Source organism: Alternaria burnsii, assembly GCF_013036055.1.
Source record: "Alternaria burnsii strain CBS107.38 chromosome Unknown 705, whole genome shotgun sequence".
NCBI lineage: Eukaryota > Fungi > Ascomycota > Dothideomycetes > Pleosporales > Pleosporaceae > Alternaria > Alternaria burnsii.
Window position 1 is genome coordinate 291,457 of NW_024066107.1, and position 19,453 is coordinate 310,909.

The 19,453-nt window shown below is 51.3% G+C and overlaps 7 protein-coding genes across 7 annotated transcripts; 2 read left to right on the plus strand and 5 right to left on the minus strand.

The window, feature by feature from the left end:
* Positions 1-1,890: 1,890 nt before the first annotated feature.
* GT037_000112 (uncharacterized protein) lies at positions 1,891-4,881 on the minus strand (the record flags this gene model as incomplete). The annotated part of the gene is made up of 1 exon (XM_038925159.1): positions 1,891-4,881. One exon carries the CDS (start codon positions 4,879-4,881, stop codon positions 1,891-1,893), a length of 2,991 nt encoding a protein of 996 aa, XP_038791015.1.
* Positions 4,882-5,234: 353 nt separating this feature from the next.
* GT037_000113 (uncharacterized protein) lies at positions 5,235-6,402 on the plus strand (the record flags this gene model as incomplete). The annotated part of the gene is made up of 5 exons (XM_038925160.1): positions 5,235-5,253; positions 5,358-5,493; positions 5,546-5,702; positions 5,765-6,318; positions 6,369-6,402. 5 exons carry the CDS (start codon positions 5,235-5,237, stop codon positions 6,400-6,402), a joined length of 900 nt encoding a protein of 299 aa, XP_038791016.1.
* Positions 6,403-6,835: 433 nt separating this feature from the next.
* On the minus strand, positions 6,836-8,906 carry GT037_000114 (uncharacterized protein; the record flags this gene model as incomplete). The annotated part of the gene is made up of 2 exons (XM_038925161.1): positions 6,836-8,757; positions 8,870-8,906. The coding sequence occupies 2 exons, from the start codon at positions 8,904-8,906 to the stop codon at positions 6,836-6,838; spliced, it is 1,959 nt and encodes a 652-aa protein (XP_038791017.1).
* A 523-nt stretch (positions 8,907-9,429) lies between these two features.
* Positions 9,430-9,815, minus strand: GT037_000115 (uncharacterized protein; the record flags this gene model as incomplete). Its single annotated transcript, XM_038925162.1, has 3 exons — positions 9,430-9,437; positions 9,485-9,619; positions 9,668-9,815. 3 exons carry the CDS (start codon positions 9,813-9,815, stop codon positions 9,430-9,432), a joined length of 291 nt encoding a protein of 96 aa, XP_038791018.1.
* A 2,332-nt stretch (positions 9,816-12,147) lies between these two features.
* Positions 12,148-13,343, minus strand: GT037_000116 (peroxisomal membrane anchor protein; the record flags this gene model as incomplete). Its single annotated transcript, XM_038925163.1, has 3 exons — positions 12,148-12,955; positions 13,003-13,249; positions 13,307-13,343. 3 exons carry the CDS (start codon positions 13,341-13,343, stop codon positions 12,148-12,150), a joined length of 1,092 nt encoding a protein of 363 aa, XP_038791019.1.
* Positions 13,344-14,332: 989 nt separating this feature from the next.
* GT037_000117 (uncharacterized protein) lies at positions 14,333-17,284 on the plus strand (the record flags this gene model as incomplete). The annotated part of the gene is made up of 4 exons (XM_038925164.1): positions 14,333-14,819; positions 14,872-15,420; positions 15,588-15,905; positions 16,401-17,284. The coding sequence occupies 4 exons, from the start codon at positions 14,333-14,335 to the stop codon at positions 17,282-17,284; spliced, it is 2,238 nt and encodes a 745-aa protein (XP_038791020.1).
* A 954-nt stretch (positions 17,285-18,238) lies between these two features.
* GT037_000118 (3-hydroxybutyryl-dehydrogenase) lies at positions 18,239-19,256 on the minus strand (the record flags this gene model as incomplete). The annotated part of the gene is made up of 2 exons (XM_038925165.1): positions 18,239-19,069; positions 19,125-19,256. The coding sequence occupies 2 exons, from the start codon at positions 19,254-19,256 to the stop codon at positions 18,239-18,241; spliced, it is 963 nt and encodes a 320-aa protein (XP_038791021.1).
* Positions 19,257-19,453: the final 197 nt, after the last annotated feature.

Consider the following 19,453-nt stretch of genomic DNA (forward strand, 5'->3'; position numbering starts at 1 on the left):
ATGGTGTAAAGATGTGGTTGTTGTGTGTTTCTGGTATGTTTTCGTGTGACTTTGACGTCTTTGGGCTGGTGTGGAGAGAAAATGCGGGCGAGGGCAGAGGATATGTTTAATTTTTAGTTCCGCCCTAGCGACATATCGCATGGTCCAAGCGCGTTAGTTCTCTCTGCAGCGATGACTCCATGTTCAACGCCCAATTAAGTGCCACGACGCGACGTGCAAGTCAGCCAAGGACATGGCCGTGTATACACCTAGCGCAGTAGGTTTTGTAATTTCTTCTTCAATTCCCCATTCATTGCACTCGTCCAGCGCCTGTCGCGTGCCCCTCATCAGGAAATTTTGGTTTCTCGCCGAACTGCCCCACTGAAACTAACCTGGACGTGCGCAGTGCGTGCAGCGATGAGGCAACACGGGGCTAAAGTACACGGTAACGGCTTCAGCCTATTGGTTCTGCTAAGACGCAAGCCCCCGGGTTTGCACATGCTGCGACGAACAGCAGGACATGCAGAGTAGATTACCGCTGGCCTGGCTCCCCTGACATCGTCATGTTTAATATCTGGCCCAGCAAAACCATCAAAGACGAAAACTTGTGCCTGCTAGACCATGTCTTCGAGATGCGATCCACCATCTGCCAAAAGTACGCTTGACGTCGCCCGGCATTGTACCCCTCCAGACGCATCTCATATCGATACGCACTGGGCCTGTATTGACGCTGGCGCCCGCAGGCGAAGAAGCGGTGAAGAGGTGCAAACGTAGCCGGCGCCTCAAACAGTAAAGTTACAGCAACTTGCGGGCCGCTGCTGCTTGTCACGATGCAGCAGCGTCCGCACTGAGGCTCGCTTGTAAATCATTTATTTAAAAATAATAGCAATACAGGACATTACTCCAGGTTTTCACGTGCGTTGCAACGACTTGTGAACCGGTCTAAGCTCAACTGCTCTGTGTACTCTGCAAACTTCGGGTCAACTTTTTTTTCGTGAGGCTGAGCTTTACCTTGCTTGGAGTGCATAGGTGGGCCGGCCCACACAGTACGCCGGTTGGACGAGTCTGTTTCTTGAGCTGATGCGAGATCTTCGACATGCCATATGTGCGTATCCTCCCCATTGGCCGTCGGATGCGTACATACATGAATGGTAGGTTCCTCATTGGCCGAGATACTCACGTATACCCCTGGAGGCAATACAGCTACATTGCAGCTACACACCACCTAAACTTTCTGTAGGATGGCTCGCTACCAGAAGGCCACATATCCTTTTTTTTCTTTTGGTCTGTTGCAACGCTGGCAGCTTGACGATCAGGCAGAAGATGACAGAGGACAGTCTGGCCGGGGAGCCGTTGACATCTCTTGCTTTTCTGGTCTGGTGTATGTGGAGTACCAGTGGAGCCTAGATGCGACGAACATACTCAGGGTTTGAAAATCTGGATCACGCGGTTTTTCTACCTACCTACTTAGTCGGGGTAGAAAGTGGCAGAAAATTGTGTTGCAAAGGGCTCCCCGGTATTCCTACAGTAATATCTACAGTACCTACCAAAAAGACACCCACCGCCCTGCCCACCGCCTTCTGGATCACGCGCATCATGTCTTTACAACAACTAGCCCTTCATCCACAGTAGTTTGATGGGTCAGGGGCCCCATACATCTTGAAGGCAACATTACGTGATTACGCAAGTGTATGTACAAACAAGGATAAGCGTCTCTAGCTCAGACTGCTGTGTCCTTTGCAAATGTATCTATCAAAGTCTCGTGATGCCACGATAGCCTTTTTCTAGACACTCAGTATGTACAAGATTCTGGTAGACTATATGCAAGTGGCCGAAAAACGGGCCTCTAGTGCGTCGGTTCCAGCCCAAGCTATCCTCATTATCTCAGCATGCAAGCTAGAGAAGCCGGCTTCAGACGCTGAGCCGCTCGACACCCTCCTCATTCCCGACGTCGACATCTCTAGGCGCGGCAAGACCCTCAACCTTGGCAAGCACTGCAAGATCGCCTAGAGCAGCAATGTAATCCTCATACTCGTAACCCAATTGATGAAGCATCCCTGCAGCCCACCTCAGCGTATCGCGCTTCTCTTTACGCGTGGCCTCAACCATTTCCTCGCCACTTCTCGTCTCATTCTCCACTTCATCTTGCACCTTCCGAATAACGGCCCAGATCGTCTGTCGGTTGGGAGTGATGCGTCCTTGCAAGGTGAGCATGGCGCCAGACTCCTGCCTAACTTCAATATCTTCCGGTCGATCCTCATACTCAATGCTCCTTGTGACGCGATATTGCGGCATAGTGGGTAATCCGCCTGGCGCTCGATATGACTCTAGATATCTTCTTGATGTGTGACACCAAGTTTCTACCATCGCTTTGCCCTTAGCACTGCCGTAGCCGCCGAGTACGCCGCTTAGTATGCGGTTGAAATCGTCAGTGGAGAGACTGACTGCTTGACGGGAGGAAAAAGCGAGGAAGCGAGAGCAGTACGCTTTCCACTCGCTGTCTACGGTCGACATGATGGATAAGGTGCAATAGAGCTCATTGCGTATATTGCCAAGTATCATGTTCTCCCATGCGAAGAGCAATCCAGTGAAGGTTTCTTGGGCGCGTACTTTGACTTCTTCGGGGCCAGGCGAAGTTCGAAGGAGTTCTGCAGCAAAGCTCGAAATGATGATGGGTCGCGGTCTAAATGTAGAGGTCTCTTCCACATACTTTTGCATGCCTCGGACAGAGTCCCATTGACGGAGTTTGATCTGTGAACACAGCAAGGCTGTGAGAATCTCGGCTGGCATGCGGTACTGCTGGTATTTTTCGTTCCATGTACCGGCCTTCTTGACGACGTCTAAGACGAGCTTGTTCTCTCCGGCCATTGTGCCGAAGCGAATGACAGATGCGGATATGTTACGATGACTGTGTAATTCACTACCGATCAGAGGACCATCCAAATCGTCAGAGAAAAGTAGCCAACGGCCCAGATCATACAGCTTTGACTCGGTGACTAGATCTAGCAGCCGCGCAAGGAGAGGAAGGGGAAGCTTGATATCAAAAGCTGGAAACTCGACTGGTGGCAAATGGCTTGTAAAAGGTTCATCAGGTCGTAATTGCGGACTGCTGCGAAGGACTTGAAAGAACTCTTCCACAGACTTTTGTTTGTTGTCATCAGTGTGTTGTTGAAGCATAGACAGTGTAGTTATAGCTCCCTGGATGTCTCCATTACTGATGAAAGCACGCATCGCCCGATGCAGGAAGCTGAGTGGTATGGTGGTGGGCTCAAAAAAGTAAGGTACTTCGGTACTAGCGGAGGCAGACGCATTTGCAGAGCCGACCTCACCACCAAATCCTGGAGCCAGCTCGAAAACCCTCAAAAGTAGCTCTGGTCGCTTCTCGGGGGCGAAGCCGCCAGATTCGACTAATCGAGCCATGACGGAGTCCCAAGCTGAAGAACCGAGACTTAAGTTGTTCTTGTCTAAGAAGCCTTTTAGAGTCTTGATAGAAGCAATCAGACTCTCTGGAGTAGCACCGCGAGCTCCTACCCCTAGTCGCATCTGATTGACAAGTCCGTCAACGAAGCCTGTAACGATCTCGCTGCTTATAGTTCTGCGAGTTCGTGCGCGGTCTTCTGCGCTTGCAGCAGCTTCCCCGCTCATTGGAAGCAAGTTCCAAGCTGTTGTCGGAGCTGGGGCCTTACTCTGCTCTGCTTCTAGGATCTCCCGCCAACTGATGAGTGCCCAGGCGTGTTCTCCCTCTCTGTTTGCCAGTTGCTCCAAGATGGCAGCACCGTCAAGTGTCCAGCCACCGTGCAAACATGACCACAGAACAAGCTCTAGCCACAGCTCCGGAGCCACTTCCGTAACCCGAACTTTGTAACGCGATCCAGGTATCTCGTGACCGAGGAAGTAGTGAGCGTTGGCGCGATCCTTGGCAGTCTTGACGGAAGCTTCGTGAGCATTCCAGGTCGCGTCAGACAGAGCTGTCAAGATCTTGGACGATAGCATGTGGAGTGTCGGGGGCTGCTGGAAAGCATGCTTGTCCTGTGGATTTCGATATGTGTAGACTGAGTCAGGCATCAGGCCCAAGTGGTGCAGATAAGCAATCATCTCCAGGACGTGCGGCATAATGGTGTGATGCTCGCCGCTGCTCTGTTCCGTAGCCGCCAATATCATATTTGCCAGGCTCCTCCACAGCTGTCCTAGGGCTCGCTTGACCATGACATGCGAATAGCGAATCGATTCGGGGTCGGATGTTACGACGTCCAGTGTAAGTTGCAACTTGCGGTTTGGGTATGTCCGTTGAAGACGCAAGGGGCCTTCAGTCAGCTCTTTCAAAGGCCTGTGTTCTTCTCCCTGCAATATAGCATATGAATACTGCTCAAGATGAGCGGTCAGGTCGAGTGGAGAATTCCCGTCTTCTGTGAGCTTTTTGACTATCCATAGTACTGTCTGCCATTTCCCCGCCTCTACCCCAAGGTAGCTAAGGATGTCTATGGAAGCATCCTGGGCTTTGTTGATGAACAGGGCGAAGTCGAGCGAGGTTGTGGGCCTTTCTGGCTCGTCGGACGTCGCTTGCCGCAGGTGACGCGGAAGGAATGGCTCAATGGCATCGAGCCATGCTTTGATATCGCCACGAGCCTCTCGAAGTGGATACTGTATGCGTGATCGAATACGTTCTTTAGGCTTGAGAGGAACTACTCGAGTAATCACATCCCCTCTATCTTCCGTCGGTGGCTGGAGACGTGACTGTGCATCTGCGGGGCGGCGTTTTCCAGAGGTGAAGGTGCGTTTCGAGGGTCTACTGAGGGCGGGAACGAGGAAGGCGGCGACAGAACAGGGAGCAGCGATTCCACATGAGTTCGGACGGAAAGCCTGTGAGAGGGCGCTGCGAAAACATGTATGCGCAGCGCTCATTGAGGGGTGGCGGATGAGGGGCGAGGGTGAATGCTCGTGCCAGCGGCATGTCTTGACTTTTTCTGACTAGGATCATGACGAACTGCACTCTCCAGATCCGAGACGCGCTAAACTGGCTGACAGGGATCAGCGCCCGTGCTCAAGGCTGCCCTGCCACTAGCGTCTCCTGTGGTGACCTCACGCGTCGACTGGCGCAAACATTTCGCGACGTCCAGCAATTGAAACAAGACAGGACACTTTCACCCACTGCAGCCTAACACGTCTGCACATATAAGCAATTACTCCTGCGCGTGTCCGCAAAATACATAGCAACCCAAACCCCACCTACCTCCCGATACCTTACAGCCGCGATTATGGGTGTCTATCGCGTCGGTAAGTACCTGAACGAAGTTGGATACTGGCGCGGCCAATGACCTCTGGGCCGCATGATAAAACCACGGTTTCCGTTCATCAGAATTGGGCTGATTGTGCTTCAGAGGAGTCTCCTAACAACCGCGCCGGTTGTCAAGTTAAAGAATGCAAAGACTCTGGCAGCAAGATAATGAAGGGCCAGTTCCGCTATGCGACACAAGTAACGATCAAAGATCACGTCAGCTGGCAATACCGTCATTGGTATGTTTTGATGTTCTCCGTGTTCCTGTCACTTGTATACTGATCATCCCAGGGGATGCGTTACTCCTAAGCAGATTGAGAATCTGATCGAGACATGCGGAGGTGATACTGACATGGTCGATGGCTACGACGAGTTGCCCGCCGAATTTCAAGAAAAGGTCGATTTCGCGCTCAAGAACGGTCACATTCCGGACGAGGACTGCACACGCGTAAGTATCTTCACATGTCGCCCCAGATGGTTCGCCAGCGATTCACTTACTAACCGTATCAGGACCCTGAGCTAAACCGTCCAGGCGTAAAGAAGCCTAGGGCAAAGAAGGCAAAGAAGGGCGCCGAAGATAATGACGGCGAGGACGCTGCTTCCCCACCCAAGAAGAAGCGCGCAACCAAGGCCAAGAAGAACGAGGTCAAGGACGAAGTCGAAGACGAAGAGGAGGAGGAGGCCCCGGCACCAGCTCCCAAGAAGCGCGCCACCAAGGCCAAGAAGGTCAAAGCCGAGGATCAGGACGAACAAGATGTCCCAGCTCCCGCCCCTGCCCCTAAGAAGCGTGGCCGACCTGCCAAGAAGGAAGTCGAGGAAGAAGACGACGACGAAGAGGCCGCCCCTCCTGCAAAGAAGGCTCGAGCCAGCGGCCGTGCCAAGAAGGCTGTTCAGCACACCGACGCTAGCGACAAGGAAGCTCCCAAGCCCAAGAAGGCTCGAGGCAAGAAGGCCACAGTCGAGAACCCTGATCCCGAGCCTGAAATCGGTCTCGATTCTGAGGCTGAAGTGCTTTCAGATCACGCAAAGGAAGCTCCCGAGCCTAAGAAAGCTCCACAGAAGAGGTATGTCTAGTGGTGGGATAATCATCGTACTTGTGACTAATGTGATCAAGGGGCCGCAAGAAGGCCGCCGCTGCCGCCGAGTAAGCTTGCCTCATGTATGACCAATAAGTTGTATTACCGAACCATGTAGTCGATTTACGACGAGGCGTTAGGGATGATCATGGGGAGTATCGTATGTGTTCTTCACGCAGTAGAGATACCCAGGGGAGCGTCGTGCTTATGAGAGTTGTTGTGCACGGACAAGGCGAAGTCAGTTTATATTTAGCGTTACATGTATATCAGTACGTCTCTCTTCCTCTCCTTTGATGTTATCGCAATGTTCAATCTTCATTTGTTGATTGTCTCGTTTCTGTGTTACATCGAGGAAGTCGCACACGGCCCGTTCATTGTCACGCGCTTCGTATCACGTATTTGTATCGTACCATGTGATTTCCAATTGCATCCGCTCCGTTCTATCATCTCTCCTAGACTTCATACATGGCAAAATAACCAGCCCAAAATCTGGAATCACGTTCCCTCACACACCCTTCCACCTCTCCACCTCCTCATTCATCAATTTCTTCCAATCTACCATCACTCTTCCACCCTCACACTCAATCGTGGGAAACAAATCCTTGAACCCCGCACCATTCCTAGCACGCTGCGTCATATGCTCGTGTACCACGTCCTGACCATTACAAGACTCCGAGTGGAGTGGACAGCGGGCTTTGAAGGTAGTATCCTGAGCGTCGGTGGTGGTGGTGGTGGTGATGGTGTTGTCATTCTCAGTGCCAGTGTGTTCGGCAGAGGGTACGAAGCTGAACGGAAATACCGGACGGGGCGTTGATGATGGGTTGGCGGCGTTGTAAGCTTCATTCAGCGCCTTGGAAGCAGCGCGTGGACGGCCAGTGTGTACATATTTCGATCCAGCGCGTGGACGACCTGTGACAAGAGGTTTCTTGTCAGCGTGATCTGTGTAGCTAGCGGGCGGAATATCGCCGTCGAAAGCGGGAAAAGAGGAAGTGTCCGGTGTGTGCCGAGGAACTGGAAAGGTGAAAGCGGGCATGGCATCGCGGTGCAGCGACGCTGCAACTACCGGGCTTCCAAATAGACCAGTGGGCGGGTGACCAATCGGTGTTTGTGACTGCCATGACGACGCCTCTGGCTCGGCGTTGACTACATCGTAATGCCTCGTTGCCAACTCTCTCAAATACGCCGTACTATCCGTAGACCGATAACCGGGTGCACGGAACGGGCTAGACTCCCTTGTCTGAGCCCTAGATGCATCATCACGAATCACATCCGGATGACCCAGACCATGGAGATACAAACCCTCATCGATGTCCTTCTCAGGTGAGTTTGAGTCACCCCGTGGACCCCGGCCATTTACCCTTGACATTGGGCGCGAGCGAGACCGCAAAGAGAGACGAGAAGGCGACGGCCTCCGGCTCACAGTTTCCACAAACGCGGAAACACCTTTTGGGTCCATCCAGCCCTGTGATACCCCCGGGTTGGCTAACAGATTCCCATCTCGTCCTTCCCGGTGTCCGCTTCCTCGCAGATGCTCCTCTGTTACATCTGCAAGAGGACTCATGGACCGGCGGAAACCTTCTTCTGCGAGAAGTTGGTTCAGACGCGAAGTGCTTGCTATAGGTCGGAGTGAAACATGACCATGGCCGTCGTGGCCGCTGCGTACACTGAGACCATGGAGGTGGGTTGGTGATACAGGGCGTGAGACGGAGGGCGTGTTGTCTACAGAGGCGTGGCGGGATCCGGGGGCGGAGTATGCTAGGTACCTACCGCGGTCGTGAGGTGTGTAGGCTGTTGATGGAAAAGTTTGTGCAGGCGGAGCTTCGACAGCGCCGATTTGCGGAATGTTGACTGAAGATGATGAGCTTTGTTGACTGGTCACTAGTTGGTGGTGAGTCTGCGGGCGGCAAGCACTCTTTGACGATACTTGCGAGGGAACTAGCAATGTCGTAAAGGACGGGACACGTAAGGGAGCTTGACTGGGCAAGGGCTCCTGTGCGCTTGCCTTGGGAGTCGCAGCAGCGTCAACATCCGTTGTACTGCTCGCCATAGTCTCGGTTTCAATATTCCTTTGTTCCGATGTCTCTTCTGCTTCAAGCACCTTCTTCGTCTCCTGCTTTTTGAATTCCTCCTGCGCTTGTTGAAATACCCATTCGTGTACGCAAGACCTATGTAAGGCGGCAACATCCTGTTCGAGTATAAGATCTGGGTCTGTATGATTGTAAATGGGTGCTTGATCTTTGACGACTCCTACTATATTGATGCCCTTTTTTGTTGAAAATGGGACAGGCTCAATGGGATTGCTAGCTGGAAAAGCATAGATGAAGTGGCCTCGGTAGTGATACGCAACGCCAGTCTCGAGCGTGTGATGACCTTTGAGCCCGGAGATATAGACACGTTGTCCAGTGGCTTTGATACGAGCTGCGCGCTCTGCAATTTAGTCAGTATGTGAGCTTTGAGTGGTCCGCACGAATATTTGCTCTTTGATTGATCATATGGGGAAGTCGCGATAGTTACATCTCGATGTCTGCGTTCTGCTTACCATTGGCGATGGTCTTCGCACAGCCTTTTCCAGCCATGTTTTATGCGTTGAATTGGAGGATTGTATGCCTTGGCGCTAAGGTCGTACGTGAGGTCGCAACAGTGCCGCGACAACCGTAGATAAGACTTGGACTCGCAGCGACGGTAGCTAGTCGTGGGAGTAAAGCAGACAGATGTTGGAAGCCCTTTATTCTGGCCCAGTGGTTTGAGGCGATTGCATGCGCAAGAGCAAACGGAACCTGGACTAAGACCATGATAGATGACGCTACGTGTTGCATTGTGGTGAGGGTGAAAGGGGAACAGGGGAAAAGAGTGTCCTTGGAGTGAGTAAACAAGCGACAAAAATGGGCTAGGGGAGAAGTATACTTTGCTTTCCCAACATGATATGAAAGGCAACTGTCTCTACCAAGTCAAACATACGATATCGGTGAAATCTATGCACATGGGAGAATATGATACTTCAAGCGTCAGAATGTTCACAAATTCTGCAAGAAAAGTGACGCGCGAGGACAAGTGGAAACTCTTAAGTAGATAGGATATCAAATTCATTACTCCACGCTATCAAGATCCTCTTCTGTTATGCTGGGTATCACACTCTATCGTGTAGCAGAAGTACCATCAGAACCGTCAGCAGCAGCACCAAGACCCTCCTCATCACCAGGCTCGGCGTATGTGCCAGACTGCTTAGTAGCGCCACGTGTACGCTCGTCAATGATGTTGCTCTCATCGATAGCGTCCTTCTCATCGCGCTCTGAAATATGTTAGGACTGTGGAGACTGTTTGTGTTGTAGATACATACCGAGCTGCGCATCAGAGTCACCACCGTTGGTGTACTCGGTCGCCTCTACGGGCGCCTCATCGGCCTGAACGGGGATCTCGGACTGGCCGGTACGGGACTTGTAGTCGTTGTCCATGGCGTTGCCGCTGGGGATGTCGCTGGAGCTCATTGTGGTGATGTTGGTGTGGATATTATTCAGGGATGAATATGGAGTTGGTGGAGATGTATAAGGATGAAAGTAGTTGTGATGATTTGATGATGTGATGTGTTGATGTAGAGCAAGTTGCGTGGCATCACCTCTTTATGTAGGAATTTCTGTCATACAGAGAAGCGATACGTCATGTAGTCTTCTCAAGCCTCTGATGCAACAAGATGGTTGGAAACAACAAGGGGCACGGTTCGCAATCTAGATCCCATGCTACGATCACGATTATGACAGCATAGTCGAGAATCCGATACTGACCTCCACAATGCGCCATACCAGCATGAGATTGATGTGTACTGTAAGTGGATAAGCATGTCGATCCGGCAAACGGGATTCCTTACTAGAGGCGGGAGATGATGATCGCTTGTCAGAAAGGTGCGATGCAATGACAAGTCTACAAGTCGCTGCGTCATACGATGGCGGTAATACAAGTAGATTTGGATGATCCACGGCAGCCATCCAGTATCCCTTCTCTTAACTATTAAGCGGCTGTGCGCCAGCATCTTTGGTGTGCCATTGAGCTGTGTGAAGCCATACAGATGTGAGCGATGCAGGGACGGGGTGCGATACGACACCCTGAAACTGCGTCATCCTTTTGCAAACGCACGGCATCTAAGCACCCGCCATGCAAGGGACAACAAGAAGCCCCATTAAGCCAAAGCTAGCAACGCACCTGTAGCCAAAAGAAGGTGACAGTCGACGTCAACACGAGCGTAGCGCCAGGGGAGTGTGGAGCCTTTTGTTTGGGCAGGGAGATTGGCGAGATCGATCGTGCATGAGATATCGGATTCTGTAAGATGTCGATGACGTTGGGGCTGGGGGACCTGGAAGTTTGTTTTGCGGTGGCTGGGTTGACGGGTCGACGTTAGGTTAGGAGCATTGACGCGAAACGCGAGATCGCGACGTCACGACATCACGACGTTGGCCCGGAAGCCATTCCGACTACCCAGAACGATGGACAACGCCATCTGGCAACGCGTGTACAAGTCTTCTCGATCGACGAGGGCCATAATGCCGTTGCCCACTGCACTGCTGTTTAGGGCATACGAGCATGTTGCCGACGCCCAATTGTTCAACCTGCTTGTTGAGGAGCACAACACTGAGAACAAATGGCGCCAAGTTTTTATCCTCTGGCGTCTTTACTAACAAATCGCTTACAGTCAGAAACACCTGGATAGTCGAGTCTCTCATGTTCGAGACGCCGCTCTATGTGGGATAGCAAGTGGGACAGTGGGCGGGGCACGTCTCAAAGGTTGAGCGACCTTCGTGGGTGCGCTTAACGAGCCTGCATCCTTGGAATATGAAGAATTCTTTTACTGATACTGGAATCGAATCACCTTCCGTCAGCGTGGCCGAGGTATGTTACCAGCATGAAGTTTCAGATCGCAATTGCTGACGATGGATAGTGGTTATGGCGTGTGACTCAAGCGAAAGCTTGTCTTCTTTGGAAGACACACTCTCAAGAGGTTTCTCATAGGGCAACCTGCGTGGGTGTAAGTTCCAAGACTACATCGCTCGTTACGAGCATGTTGCTAACAAACTCATCAGTCGAATCCCACCGCTGACAGCATTCTTTTTGCTTGCTTCTGTGTCTTTTCGAACAGTAGGACACGATGCGATACGGTTTGTCTAAAACAATCTTCTCTTTTTGCTCATGAAGATTTTCGGAACGTTCCGAGCTACCTCGCATAACCTCGGAACTTTGCTTGACTCGATGTCACCCCCCTTACAAAATACTAGAATGACGAAAGATCTATCAGACGTCTGAGCTGTCCCTGAGACACAGGCCAGCCTTGGCCAGGGAAAAGTAAAGCTGGTCGGTAAGCGCCAGGCATGAACCCCGAATATTTCACCTATCTACTTTGTTGTACCACTCGCATGGAAAGCTAGATTATTCCACAGTGCCCTCCTTCACGTCCTGTTTGTCCATAATACTGTACTCGTATCCAATAGCTGGAGAACTGATCGTGGGCTGGGAGCGGAGAGAGCATCGCGAGAGCAATACATGGTAGGTGGCAGATTTATCTGGCAAAGTATCAACAGTACGAAGGGCGTGAAGATGGTCTCAGATATGAGATAACAATGCTCGTCATCGCTGCTTGTTCCCACTAGCGCTGTTTAGCGTACGCGTGGCAGCGGCGCTGGTGCAAATCACTTATGGAAGGAGTGAAAACCCCTATTAGATAGTACCTAGAATTGCATTTCAAAGTTAACCATGAGTTTATCCCTAATACACATATAGAATGACCACGCCAAAGATGCAGAAAGACTATCAGATAACACAGCCGTGACCATTCTACGCACTGGCACCGGCCTCCGCCACAGTCCCGCTCTCGCTGGTATCCTTCTTCGCCTCCTCAGTCTTCTTCGCGGCGGCCATCTGCCATGCTGGGATAGCGGCGCGTCCCGGAGACGGCCTACCGTAAGCAGGGAGCGGCTTCTCTGTGCTAGGAGTGGGAATGGAGCTAGGCGCGGTTGTTGTAGCACCATTGGACTGGTTCTCGGTCGAGCTCGTGCCGTTGGTCTGCTCGCTGGGCGCGGGGGTAGACGATGGCTGGGGAGTTGATGCCGAGGCAGCAGGTGTGCTGGTGCCGTAGTAGCTTGAGGTGCTCTGTGGGCGTGGCGGTGGTGCGCCGGATCCCATCCTGTTTCCGATCAATGTCTTCAGGCTCTTGAGCTCAGTGGACAGCTCCTTCAGCCTGTTGTCGGTCGCCTCCTTCTGGGAGTCAAGCGCCTTCGGGATCAAGTCCCTCAGGCCTCGGACGTCGTCCTCAATGCGTCTGTTGTCGTCGCCCTGTCTTCTCGATGACTCCTTTAGACTAGACAGAACGCTCTCCACCTCGCCCAGCGCGTCGTCGAGTCTGTGTGTCCGTGCCTCTTCCGAAGCCTTGAGAGCGGATGTGTCGGTGTTGAGTTGCTCGAGGAGATCGAATGCGCGCTTGAACTGTTCGTCGACAGAAGCCTTGTCTTGATCCAGTTGTGGTTGCGTAGGTGGTTGTATGAGGGGTAGGACGTATCGTTTCGCTGTGAAGTATAGACCGTACCCTACACCGCCCATTACCGTCGCCATGATGAAGTAGTCTCGCCAGTCACGTTTCGGGGGTCTACGTAGTCAGCATCAACTTCGAATATCTGGGACATGCGAGCTTACTCTGGTGGAGGAGGCGGCGGTTGCCAGTACCCTTGGGGAGGATAGCTCGCATACGGGGCTGCAGGTGGTGGTCTGTACGTATTGCTGGCTACTGCGGATGTTTGGGGTGGAGGTGATGAAGGTAGGCTGGGGTCTTCGGCTGCACGCGCGAGCGAGACATCGACTTCTTCTTGCGTGAGGTTCTTGGACTGGAGAAAAGCGATGCGCTTCTCAAGGGGCGCGCTGGCAACCGACGGGTCTTGGAGGACTGACGAGAATGATTAGTATCGTCGCGTAGCGTGGAGCGCAGCACGCATCAACTTACAGGATACAGCAGACTGTATGATATCCTCGCGCACCATCTTGACTACACGTTACGCAATGCCGGTAGCACGCGCGAGCTGTCGATTGATGATGGAACTGGAGAGTCGCGAAATGACGATCCGAAAGCTGGAGGCGGGTATGCCTCGGCTCCTTTAGATCGGCGGTCGGTTCCGCCTCGTCTCACGTGGCACGGCGACCGCACTTTCTTTCCGACTTCGACACTTCAACGCGAGACGTCCAAACGTCAGATTGCGACTTTTAATTACAACATTCACTGACGCTCGAATATCTCGACACTCGGGCTCTATATGCTATTTCATTGAATCATGAGCCATCATTCACGAAGTCAGGTACATGGTACTCTTATATAGCTTGTCTTTTGGAAGTACGACATGAGCATGTCTTTGAATTACCTATCTGCAAGTATCATGATGTTGGTTTTCTTCTCAGTCATGTCACTTATTTCCAGTTCATCTCATTGTCTCTTTCACTTCATAATGACATTGTTCCGCTACAACATCGGGAAGAAAGAGCAGCAAGCCACGAAAGCCATGGAAACCACTACACAGCTGTCGCGTAGACGGCTTGCATGTTTCGTAAGATTTTCTTTGGTTCTTGAAGCATCGAAAACCGTTAGCGCGCACTCTTTGTAAGCGTTTTCAACTTCTTGGTCTATTGTTTGATTGTGTACATCAACCACTTGGTGTTTGGACAGCCTACATAAGGCCTCTTGGTTTGGCCTAGTTGTATATGGTACCGCCGATTATTCGGAAGAGAATTTGCTCATCGGTATGGTCAGGAGCAGTCTGCGTACTCGATACGAATGTGTAGTCGTCCGAAAGGGGAAGGTTATTGTGCGCGAATCGATTTTGCTGCGGTGCATTCGCGCCTTCACTCCGTTGTGAACAATGTCCAAGACAAACGAAACTTTCCACCCTTCAATCAAAGTCACTTTCGTTAGCTGCCTATTGCATCTCCTCCAAGTCTTTGCTCGTTCACAGAATCTGCTATCAAGCTCAGTGTCAACATGGATCATACTAACATTATCGACACCGACGAAGCCGCATGCGCGATGGCTGCGGCCTCTCAAGGCAAGAGCAAAGGCAAGGGTAGGAAGAAGGCGACTGAAACCCGCGCGAGCGGTCCCATAAAGCCGACGAAGACGACCATGGAACCAACGAAGGCAAGGTCAAAGACCCCGGTAAGTCCAACATCGCCTACAACTCCCACCTTGACGCAGGCTTCCGCATCCATGTTCTATGAGGCGAATGGCTTGAAGATTCCGCTCTATAGTCAAAACGGCCTGGGTAACAAGAAGAGACCCAACGCTCGCTTGTCCAAGACTCTTCTCAAATACAACACAGACGAGCTACTCGATATCGTTGGGCAGTATGCAGGTACAGATAAGAGACAAGAGCTAAAGAATAAGGGACTAGCAAAGACGATGCTTGCAAACTGGATTGAAGAGAAGGAAACACTTGCTCTTGGACGCAATCCGAAATCGGAACTGTCTTGTAGGTTCATACCTACCCTGCTCACTGCGAGCAGATGTACTTACAATCTTAGTTGCAGATGATCAAGAAAAGGTCGAGCAATCCGATGATGTCGCTTCCTTCCTAGCATCCACTACCACAACATCTTCTAGCCCAAATACTAAGAAGCATACCGCTACAACTCCCGCCTTCAACAGCCAAGGAGATTCTCCGCCAACCTCGACCAAAGGCGATGATACATTCGTTCAGCCCCGTCAGCGGAAGAGGAGCGCACCTGGTAGGTCACGGGACGATCAACCACCCGCGAAGTTACAGAAGCGTGATATAACAACAAACCTGAGCACTGAAGATATTGAGAATTTGGGTAAGAAACGCTCGATAGACAAGCCGTTCGACGACGTTATACCAACGCCCTCGCAAACGAACGCGCAAACAGCCGCGTATAACGACAGAGATCATGATACATACCCTCAGAACCCTTTCTTCAACAGCACTGGCATGAATCCATCTGATCCCGACCGCTCTTCGATGATAGTCCGGGGCGATGATGAAGATCGTGTGTTGACTGCTACTTCTCATGAGACGTTTCGCGGGCCCGTGACATACCTCTTTGAGACAACAAGTAAGTTACAGAACTTCTTTACCAACTCCTAGTAGACTTAAGGTACTATTAGATATCTCAAACTATCTGATAGTAATCTGAGTACCTCCTGGAGTGGTCAATACATACTCTCTTCTTGGCTATCTACTACGCTTGCTGCCAGCACTACGCCCCACTAATGCCCCCAGTACCCCACAATGCTCTCAGCCCCCCTTCAGCAATTTCTCCACCTCCCATTCCATACTTGAAGAACGGATTACATGGTCGCAACGGCGATTTTCAAGACGACCCCGACCGCCGCACAGGTGTAGGCCATCAGATCGAACCAGAAGACCAACTCAAGTGGGACGAATACAAGAACTTCCACGGCACAATCTACCAACAGTTTTCACACTACCCAGCCACGGTTACAGCTGAGATGAAGAAGGCATGGAACCAATGGCATAGATGGTATGGTGATTTCACGAAGAAGTATCCTGGATACGCGGTATCTCACCTTTGGCCTTGTGGGTGCGAGGTGGCCAGAGATGAGGATGAGAGCGAGGAGGACTAGGGGTGAGAGACTCGGCTATCCGCGTGCGGCAACATGGTGTGGGTTGCTGGAATTATGAGTGGCTCGTCTATTGTGTGCGTTGGTATTACAGTCCCTGGAGTGGGCTTAACCAAGGTATTGTTGCACTCAGACGTGAGAAGAAGAACATATTTCTCGTATTAGCCAAGAGAACCACAAGCATGTAAGGCCGGTTGTTCAAGATGTCGGATCATCGTTCATATCTTTGAGGCATCTTTCACTGCAGTATATCAAGCCATAAAGATCCAAGGACACTTGATCTTGAGATAATCCACCGTACGCAAGGCTTTGAGCTTTCCGTGGAACACCGAGAGTATCTTTGGGTCTGATTATCCGTACAAGACTTTTTTTGATAAGGTCTAGCTGTGTGAAGGCCATTTCCGATGATGGATTCTTACCTCATGCGCTAACCTCGTCCACGGCACTGAAGACATCTGCACTGACTTTAATCCCAAGGCCTCATTACTCTGGTACTCCAGTAATACAACACCCCGCTACGATGAAAACTCCACTTACCTGGCATATATTCCCTCCCAAAACGATCTTTCTCCTAATCTCATCACATCTTCTCTCCAAACCGCGATCATCAAGTTCTCAAGCAAATACACGAAACAGATCACTCAAAACAAACTCTACGACATCAGAAAAGCTACTGCAATGTCTACTTCACTCAAACGCACTTCCGAAGAAGCGGGAGCACAACCCATAAGCATGCGTTCGAACAAAAAGCCGTGTCTCTCGCTCGAAATACCAGGAAAAGAGATTTCCAAAGAGGAGGACAAAACACCCAAGACGCGAGCAGCTACCGCAGAGCGACGGGAACACAAACTCAAACGGCCCTTCCCAAAGAAAAGGGAGGAGATCAAGGACCCAAACAAAATGAAGCTCACGAGACACTACACTACAAACGATCCTACGCCGCTATCAAAACTACCCATCATAAGACCACCCATCGCAAGATCTGCCCGCGTCGACAAACTGCTAGAAAGCCTCTCAGTCCCAGATCCTACCAAAAATGCAGACGACACCAAAAGAATCCGACTAGCGACACAAACTAGGCGCGACGAGAGGCAGAATGAGATGTTAAAGCAAAACAAAAGCATCACAGAGAGCGACTACGCCATCAGACTAGCATGGTCTTGCTTCTCGTCCAACGAGAAAAATCGAGTGGGTCGGGAGCGCATGGGGATGATGATATCAGGCCTTGAATGGGACGACCTTGCGAATGAGAGGAAAGGCGTACCGAACAACTTGCCCGAGTGGAGGAAAACGAATACAGGCCGGTTTACCAAGTCAGATTTGCCGTGTGAATGAGAGGTTGTGTTGGAGATGGCTAGTCGAGACACGGAGGTGGACTCTTGGTCTTATTGTTAGCAACGTTTATTAGACAGGGCGCTGAGGTTTTGGATGTTTTAATGGGGTGTGTGTGTGTGTGTGAGAGAGAGAGAGAGAGAGAGAAACGTGGAAACTGATGAGACTATCTGAGAAATCTCGCTATGGAATTTTTCAGTGTGAAATGCCTAGCCAGTGATCAATCGCATCTTCTTGACAAAGACTGGTCCCTTCGCGTGGTCTGCTCAGCATGTGATGTACTTCGGGACGCAGGGAAGAAGTCCAAACTTTGCTGCCAATGGTGTGTTATATAGGACGCTTGGGGATGCGAAACTTTGGTAGGGCAGGAGGTAAACTAGACGTGAAATTGGACGACCCAACTGTGGTACTGTTATACAAATACTCCACTTCTATGCGTTCGATCAATCCTTAACTAACTTAGGCAGAGAAAGACAAAAAGGAAGAGAAAAATAAGGTGGACATCGTGAGTCGAACTCAGTCCAAAAAGAAGGGGGCCCATTGCTGGGGTAGGCTGCGGGGGGCCATTGCTGGCGATTGCGGGGGACCGAACTACGCTGCAGTCGTAGTTCGATGACTGAATCCTCAAATAATCTCTATATATATACAACTTCTTAGACCATCCAGTGTGAATATTGGTGATACAAAAGGGCATTTAGATGTAGAGTTGTATGATGGGAGTGGTGAGCCGACAAGCCTATGGATGCTAGCTTTGAGTGAGCGGGTATGGGGGAAAGAGAACTGGGCTCGGGAGTAGTTGTGTTGTCACAATGGGTCGATACTGGAGTTCTGGTGACGGGCTATAGGCTACATGACCCGCTCCGGGTTGTCAGAGAAAATTATTGCGAGGATGTTCGGGGCGTGCTTTAGCGAAATGGGTTGCTATTTGTTAATGCTAATGTTTGGGCTGCCACTCTCCTAGTAGTTATAAAACCCTTTCCCACTCTTCTTTCCCAACCACCCTGCATCCACCATCTTCTTCAACAGCACAGCGGGTCTGTACTTGGAGTCACCCGTATCATGATACAAAACCTGCATGATGGCCAAACACGTGTCGATACCAATGAAATCCGCCAATTGAAGCGGGCCCATAGGTACGTTCGTGCCGTTCTTCATAATACTATCAATATCCTCCTTGGCACCTACGCCGGTCTCTAAGCAGATGACGGCCTCGTTGATGTACGGCATAAGAATGCGGTTCGCGAGGAAACCTGGGCTATCGGCGGACTTGGAAGCGATCTTGCCCATCCTCTCACAGAAAGCAATTGCGGTATCGACGGTGTCTTGTGAGGTCTGGAGGCCAGTGATGATTTCTACGCCTTTTTGAATGGGGACCGGGTTCATAAAGTGTGTGCTGATGACACGCGATGAGGCCGAGAGATCGGTTGGGTCGGTGGTTGTACTTGCTGCGATCTTGGTAATCGAGATGGAAGAGGTGTTGGTGGCTAGGATAGCGTGTGATGGGCAGATTTGTGCGAGTTGGGAGAAGATCTTGTGTTTGAGGTCTGGGATCTCTGGTACCGCCTCGATTACGAAGTCGACGTCTGAGAGGTCGTCCATTGAGGTGCTAGACGTTAATCGCTCTCTTGCTGCGACGGCATCATCTTTGGAGATCCTGCCCTTTCCGACATCCTTTTCGAGAAGCTTGTCCGCGAACTTTAGGCCCTTGTCGATTGATGCTTGGGAATTGTCAATTAACCGGACTGGTACAGAGGCTTTCTGTGCTGCTACGAGAGCTATTCCAAGGCCCTAAAAAGGTCAGCTCCGAAGGCTCGCCTGTATGATCGGGTTGAGTGTTGCACACCATTTGACCTGCTCCAATGACGCCCAGTTTCTTGACCTCAGCAGCAGCCCCCACAGAGGGGGTCGAGCTGAAGGCACGGCATTGCTGCCTCACTGCGCATCGGGCGACCTGTCTTGAAGCTACAGAAAACATGGTGAGTATATGCTCGGAAGATTGCAAGCAGATTGTGAGAGTTGCACACACAACATGTGATGGGGAACTTCTTTCCCCAGGCCGATGAGAGCCGCCGCGGGCTAGCCGAGGCATGACGTTGACTGGCGGCGGGAAGGAGCGAGGATCAGCCTGGGCTTGGCGGGTTTGAGCGGTTTGTCTCGCATGTGGCACTTTAC